The sequence below is a fragment of the Cucurbita pepo genome, chromosome 13 (genome assembly GCF_057944985.1).
Source record: "Cucurbita pepo subsp. pepo isolate OVF chromosome 13, ASM5794498v1, whole genome shotgun sequence".
NCBI classification, from domain to species: Eukaryota; Viridiplantae; Streptophyta; class Magnoliopsida; order Cucurbitales; family Cucurbitaceae; genus Cucurbita; species Cucurbita pepo.
The window spans coordinates 3,813,821-3,821,612 of NC_141810.1; the positions used below are offsets into that span (position 1 = coordinate 3,813,821).

Consider the following 7,792-nt stretch of genomic DNA (forward strand, 5'->3'; position numbering starts at 1 on the left):
ATTTTGAAGTTCCATGCTTTCTTAGCATCATATCCTTAAGGATCACTCTCATTCATATATGGTATTGATTCATTCATATATCTCTCATTTACTCGAGTGTCACACTTGTGTTTGATAGAACTCTAAAGTTCATTTTTATAAAAGAAAAAGGTAAAAAAAAGCAAATTGTCATCGAACGTAGTCTATATTTTTGGATTTTTAAAATTTAGCTTGAATTTTGAAAAACGCTTTTAAAAAGCGGGCAACGGATCGAAATTCGGTCGATACTTATAAAATTAATTAAAAAAAAAAAAAAAGTAAAATAGTGATTTAAAGAAAGATTATAGAAATTTAACGTTGAAATGGGGTATGGGAACATTGGCAGTTGTTGGCATGATGAATGGTCGTAGAAAATTGGGGTGGCCACAGTGTGAGCACTGTGAAGAACAAGATTGAACCAAAACATGGATTAGTTTAGTTTAATAATAATAATAATAATAATAATAATAATAATAATAATAATAATAATAATAAAGCAAAAGGGTTGGAGAGGGTGAAATGACGAAAACACCCTGAAATGAGAGTGAGTTGGCCGACAAATAAGAGTGATGGATATGAATGGATCCCAATCCCATGTTTGCTTTTACACACCATTTTTCTTCTTCATTTCTTCTTTTTTCTTCTCTCCTTTTCTTCCCTTTTTCATCACTTCCTTTTCCTTTTCCTTTTCCCCTTTTCTCTCTTCCTCTTCTTAATCCCCATGGATACTCCTCCTTGGCCACAGGTAATCTCTCTCTCTCTCCTCCTCCTCTTTCTCTCTCTTAACCTCTCTACTTCTAAGCTTTTTAACTTTTCATTTCATGGCTTCTCTTTCCCTTTTCCTTTACATCAACTCCTCTAAATTCTCTAATGGCTCATCCAAAAAACATGTTTTTTTCTCTAATTCTCATATGGGTCATCCGAAAAACACTTTTTTTTCTCTAATTTTCAGATGGGTCGTCGAAAAAAACACTTTTTTTTCTCTAGTTCTTTGATGGGTCATCGAAAAAAGATAATTTTTTTCTCTAATTATCAGATGGGTCGTCGGAGAAACACTTTTTTTGATCTGGGTTTGAGAAATGGAGTCTTTTTTGATGATTAGGGTAAAAAAAACGCTGAATTTGATGATGAAATGATTGATTTTTGTGGATTTGGTTATCAGTTTGCAGGTGGTGGAGTGGTTGTTAAACAAATGGAAGGAGGTGAGTCGTCGAGTTCTTCAAAGGCTGGTAATATTAATATTAATAATGTTAATATTAATATTAATAATAATAACAATAATGGTAATTTGTTGGAGAGAAAGGCAAGGCCTCAAAAGGAGCAAGCTTTGAACTGTCCGAGGTGTAATTCGACCAACACCAAATTCTGTTACTACAACAATTACAGCCTGTCTCAGCCGAGGTATTTTTGTAAGTCTTGTCGGAGGTATTGGACGGAAGGTGGCTCTTTAAGGAATGTTCCAGTGGGTGGCGGCTCAAGGAAGAACAAAAGATCTTCACTTTCAGCACCAGTTGATAAGAAGATCAACGGCTCTGATCAAAACCCTAAAATGATCCACCATGCTCATCAGGATCTCAATCTTGCAATCTTCCCTCCTAATAATAATAACCCTATTTCTTCTCCTTCTTCTACTACTTCTTCTTCTCACCTTTTCGGTTCTTTCATGGCGCCGCCGCCGCCGCCGCCGGCTGCGGCGGCCGGAGTCTTCAATGGCGCTGGTGGGTTTGGATTTAATGAGCTGAAACCATCAAGCTTAAGTTTTTCCCTGGATGGGTTTGAGAGTGGCGGTGGGTATGGGAATCATCATCATCATCATCAAGATCATCAAGATCAGACGGCTGTTATGTTTCCAATTCAAGATTTGAAGCAAAGTAATGGGAGTGATGAATTTGAACAGAATAGAGGAGGAGGTCGGCATGGAGGGGATAATTCAAGTGGTGGATTTTGGAATGGGATGTTGGGTGGTGGATCATGGTAAAATTTCATTCTTTTACTGTTGTTTTTTTTTTTTTTTTTTTTTTTTTTTTTTTTTTTTTTACTTTAAATAGATATGTTACTAAAAAAAGATGAAGAAAAATGGTGTTTTTTTTTTTTTTTTTTTTTTTTTTTACCACAGCTTGGTGTTGGTTGGTGGTGGGGTGATTTTGTTTGGAGTTTGATGAACAAACTAACTATAGGGTTTTTCTTTTACCTTTCTTGTGTTTCTCTTCCATTTTTTATTTTGTGTATCGGTTTTGAAGCATTGTTTTTTGGTGAACTTCAAAAGTTTCTTAGAGGTTTTCATGATTATTACATAAAATAAAAGGAAATTTTGGTCACTCGGATTCTTCTTCCACTTAAACATCCATTTCGACCGAAATACATAATTAAAGGCCTTATCGAGAGGTCGTGTCTTCATGTCATTCATGTTCATGTATGGAAAAAAGGTAGCCAAAGTCAAGTTGATTAGGCAAGGTAGAATCCCAAGAAGGAAAGGAATAATCACACCACAGAGCATTGCATTTCATGAATAAGTCCTTTACTTACACACGACCTGAAAAAGACAGATCATTGAGGCCCCATTGCCAATGAAGGGCATTCCCCTTCCCTTTTTGTCCTTTTTAAATAACCCTCTATGCCCCCTACCTTTTTGACTTGTGCTAATCCGATTGATGCAAATGCTATATGCTTAGCTTCCTTTATTAAGTTTAGTCAATACTTTGTTTTGTTGATTTGTGAGCTACTTGGCAACCTTTTTACATTCCCCATTGATGTTATAGGCTTAGAAATACCAACTTATTGGTTGATAGTACTACGTTTTTTGAATGTTCAATACCAAAGTTGTTAAATGGGTAACTCGTCAATCTCTGGCATCTATTATTAAATTTACCCATGATAAGTTGTCAATCCCTAAATGAATTATGTAATTGTGAGATCTCATATCGATTGGAGAGAGGAACGAACATTTCTTATAGGAGTGTGGAAACCTCTCTTTAGCAGACATGTTTTGAAACCTTTAGAGGAAGTCTAGAGAGGAAAATATCCGCTAGCGGTGGGCTTAGAACTGTTACAAATGATATCAGAGACAGTCACTGGGAGGTGAGTTAGTGAAGAACGCTGGGCCTGCAAGGGGGTGGATTGTGAGATCCCACACGGTTGGAGAGGGAACGAAGTTTTCCTTATAAGGGTGTGGAAACCTCTTCCTAGCCGACGTGGATTGTGAGATCCCACATTGGTTGGAGAGGAGAACAAAACATTTCTTATAAGGGTGTGGAAACATCTCCGACGCATTTTAAAACCTTGAGGGGAAGTTCAAAAAGGACAATATCTGCTAGCGGTGGGCTTGACTATTACAAATGATATTGGAGCCAGTCACCGGGCGCTGGACTGGTAAAGGGGTGGATTATGAGATCCCACCTCAGTTGGAGAGGGAACGAAGCTTTTCTTATAAGGGTGTGGAAACCTCTCCATAGTTGACGTGGATTGTGAGATCCCACATCAGTTCAGTTGGAGAGGGGAACGAAACATTTCTTATAAGAATGAAAAAACTTCTCCTTAGACACTTTTTGAAACCTTAGGAAGTCTAGTGAGGATAATATCTGCTAGCGGTGGACTTAGCCTGTTACAAATGGTATTGGAGCCCGTCACCGGGCGCTACAAGGGTATGGAAACCTCTCCATAGTCGACGTGGATTATGAGATTCCACCTCGACCGGAGAGAGAAATGAAACTTTTCTTATAAAGGTGTGGAAACCTCTCCATAGCCTAACCTGGAGGGAAACCCTAAAAAGGGAAACCCTAAAAACGAAAGTCAAAACAAAATAATCTCTACTAGGGGTGGATTTGAGCGGTGGATTTTATACGGGTATTTTACTATTCAAATGCAATTCGTGATAAAATAAAAACCAGTACATCAAATTGACCCCAACCAGAGGAGAATATAATAAAAACTATGCCCTACAACTCATACATATAGTGAAAAAGAGAAAGAAAAGTGGGTTTGTTTGTTTTTGAGGACCCACCAAACATTCCATTGGGTAAGTGTGTTTTGTAGTTTCCATTTAAAACTAACAGAAACCACAAAGAAAGTAGGGTTGGTAGGTGGCGGTGCAGAAGCAATAGCAGAAGCCGCAGCAGAACCCAAAGCCTCATCATAGTGATGCAACTTCCTTTGGTTTCGTGCCTAACTCATACCAATCTCTGCTGCCTTTGCTTTCACCTGGGAGTTCATGCCATCTTCTTATTCTCCACTCATATCATTTTTCCATTAGATTTCCATCACCCTAAATTTGTAATAATTCATAATTACATACCTCTTTCGTGCCATTTGGTATTTAGATTTCTAACCTCGTATCGTTATTTCAATGTCTTTACGTTTATTCTGTGTTGTTTAATCACTCGTATGTCGGGTTTTTCTTTTTAGGAAGTTTCGTGAAGGGAAAGAGAGGAGTAGGGTTTTTTTTTTTTTAGATTTTTGACTCGGAGTTTGAGCGAGAGGTAAAATAGTGAGACAGTACTAACTAAGGAGCGGGAATCGAGTCAAGCGTGAGTGATAACATAATATATACTTTTCACGATTTTCTCCTAACTTCACAATTCCGTCTAGGAAGAGTGATGTGGGGCTTATAGCTGAAGTCCTTCCAATGTGAAAGAAGTGGCCAACATGCATGGTCGATTGAGACATTAAAATTTGATGAATTTAGACTCATCTTTTAAATAAAAAAAAAAACATTTTTTAGTTGTTTTTTTCTCAAACAAAAAAACTAAGTTCTAATTCTAAAGTTTGATGAATTCAATTCATTTTTCAATAAAAAAACATGTTCTAAATGTTACCATTGTTCATTTCCAAACAAAGTTCATTGTTCATTTCCAAAAAAAAAGTTCATTTCTTGTTTTAATTTCCTAGTTCATTGTTCAATTTATTGGTTTTGGGGATTTATTTCATTGAGGGATAAGCTCGAGCTCTATGGGCGTCATGCGCATGAATGAGCCACAAGAGAGGAGAAAATCGAGGACCAAACTAAAGGTAAACTCGTGTATTTTTCAGAACGCTTGATCCTTCGATTCTATCCTTTAATCCTAACAAAACTTCATGAATTTTGTCTCTATAGACTCCGTAGGAGAAGATTCACAAATTCCTTGAAGACGTCATTACATGATAGAAATAATGGCAATAGTTGCAAGCAAAGAATTCAGGGTTAGTTGAGTGGGGTAGAGCATGAGAGAATGAGTTGCTCACTCTATAAGAATGCTCCAAGAAGCGAGGACACGTGAATTTCTTGAACTATCCCCTCTTGCCTAAGGTGGATGACGTCACAATAGATGTCAAGAATAACATTTGTTCAAGAAGGAGCAGCCGGCTAGATATGAAGGCAACAAAAGAATGAAGATACGGGAAGACAGAGAGAAACGTCACTACAACGATTGCCACATGAGGTGGCCAATACAAAGAGTTGGGGAGTGTAATGTCAACAACGGAAATGTAATATCCCTAATTTGCTTAACCTAACTAGTAACGTCATACCATGTAAGTACATATGTTGAAATTCATAATAATACCTTTATAGTAAAGCCATTGACTTACATATTTAGTTCAAAACACGAAATTAAACATAACATAGTTTAAATGTAAAACAAACTGCATTAAAAACACCTATCAACTACTAATTGAGATTCAATGCGATCTACAACCCAATTCTTACTTCCATGGTCTTTTCACCATTCACCGTCGTCCGTGCATGCGGGCTTTACCTTTACCTGAAAAATACAAGGGTAGCACATGACTTGAGTATTTTATGAAATACTCAGTAAGTCACTCCATTGTTGGGGTTAGTAATTCAATCACATACAATACATGAGTGAGACCTAACTTTTAAAAACATAACATGACCTTAGACTCCTTTACTCCCGAGCAGGATTGGATGCATAGTATTTCTCCATACACGGTCCATGTACGAGCACATGGGCCCACTAAGCTGGCTCGTATGCGTACCCCCTAAGTCTGGCTTGGTCGGGCACAATGCATTACACGTCACCTGATGTCTCAAAAAAGGAAAGACCTGCATGATATCACGGCGAACATAAATATCAAACGTACGCGTCCGTACTAACATAACATAATGGGGGAAGTATCCCGATACACATGGCATACAAACATGCATGAGGTCCCATGATTTTCATTCCTAACATAACATTAATCTTATTTCTTTTCTCTTTTCATCCATTACATATTTTATATATGCATGGTGCATACATGACAATCATCATATGATCCAGCACATAACTTTACATGGCAATACATAACATGACGTACACAGTAATTCATTTCATTTACAACTGGCATATTAATGGATATCACATGCATACATATCATAGAATCATATGTCATACATAGAATATACACACATAACACAAACAACATGGTAGGGGCTACGGGACATGCACTATCATACATTATTCAACTACCTAACTCCAACAGTAAGATCACTTACCTGATCGTGTTACCAATTTATCCTTGATGAAAGTTCGTGATAAGGATCACAGCGTTCTAAATGTTCCAACTATACCAATTACACGATCAAAAACCAAAAATATTCAACAAGCATTCATTCTTCATTTACAAAATTGGATAGGCTTGATTCAACCATTAGTTCATGTGCTACAAGCTAATTCGATTGAGGAAGGACTATTTGGAGGTTAAGAAGTGAACATTTACATGGTTGAAGTAGCCGATGAAGTTGTTATAAATTGCACTTATTGATAAGTTCTTAGAAAACTTTATTTATTATTTTTAATTTCATAATTCTTGCAATGGGAAAAGGGGAAGTTATTTGCGATTTTAAACTTTGATAACAAAGTTACCCATTATTAATTTTGATGGTAATAAATTGAGGATTTATGCATATTCAACTAATTAGGGGATAACTCTACTTATGCATTTTTACATTAATAAACAGCGGGGATAACTCAGTTGGGAGAGCGTTAGACTAGAGATCTGAAGGTCACGTTCGATCCACATTCACCGCAATGGTATCGAGAGCCATAACTTGACTCTGCAATATTTTCTTTGTGAAATATTCTTTACGATTTAAACTTTGTTCGATCCACGTTCACTACATTGGTGTCGAAAGGCTTAATTAGACTATTTGATCTTAATAATAGTGAATATTTTCTTTGTTTAATATTTCTTTAGGATTTAAATTTTGACAACAAAGTTAACCAATTGCGTACACAACGTGGATAGTCCTACTTATGCATTTTTATTATATAAAATTGTTGGGATAGCTCAGTTGGAAGAACGTTAGACTGAAGATCTGAAGGTCACGTGTTTGATCCACATTCACTGCAATGGTGTTGAGAGTCTTAGTTAGAGTATTTTGACCTTAATAAAGAGTATTAATTTACGATTTAAACTTTGAAAAGATAGGGAGAGAGTCAGACTGAAGGTCATATGTTCGATCCATATTCACCGCAGTGGTTTCAAGATGCACAACTTGACTATGCAATCTAATAAATAGTGAATGTTTTATTTGTGAAATATTTCTTTACGATTTAAACTTTGATAGAAAGTTACACATATTACTTTTGATTGTAATCAATTGTCGAGTTAAGCATAACTCAACTAATTAGCGGGGATATCTCTCTTCTGCATTTTTACATTGGTAAATAACGAGGATAGCTCAGTTGGGAGAGCGTTAGATTGAATATTTGAAGGTAACGTGTTCGATCCACATTCACCGCAATGGTATTAAGAGGCATAACTTGACTATGCAATTTAGGAAATAGTGAATAATGTT

The 7,792-nt window shown here is 36.6% G+C and overlaps 1 protein-coding gene across 1 annotated transcript; it reads left to right on the plus strand.

Moving 5' to 3' along the window:
* Positions 1-621: 621 nt before the first annotated feature.
* On the plus strand, positions 622-2,208 carry LOC111808092 (uncharacterized). Its single transcript, XM_023693896.2, has 2 exons — positions 622-763; positions 1,181-2,208. The coding sequence occupies exons 1-2, from the start codon at positions 740-742 to the stop codon at positions 1,994-1,996; spliced, it is 840 nt and encodes a 279-aa protein (XP_023549664.2). The 5' UTR covers positions 622-739; the 3' UTR covers positions 1,997-2,208.
* Positions 2,209-7,792: the final 5,584 nt, after the last annotated feature.

Coding starts and splice junctions, on each gene's coding strand:
- LOC111808092 (XM_023693896.2), top strand. CDS start 740: ATGGATACTCCTCCTTGGCCACAG. Junction 764..1,180: donor ATACTCCTCCTTGGCCACAG/GTAATCTCTCTC, acceptor TTTGGTTATCAG/TTTGCAGGTGGTGGAGTGGT.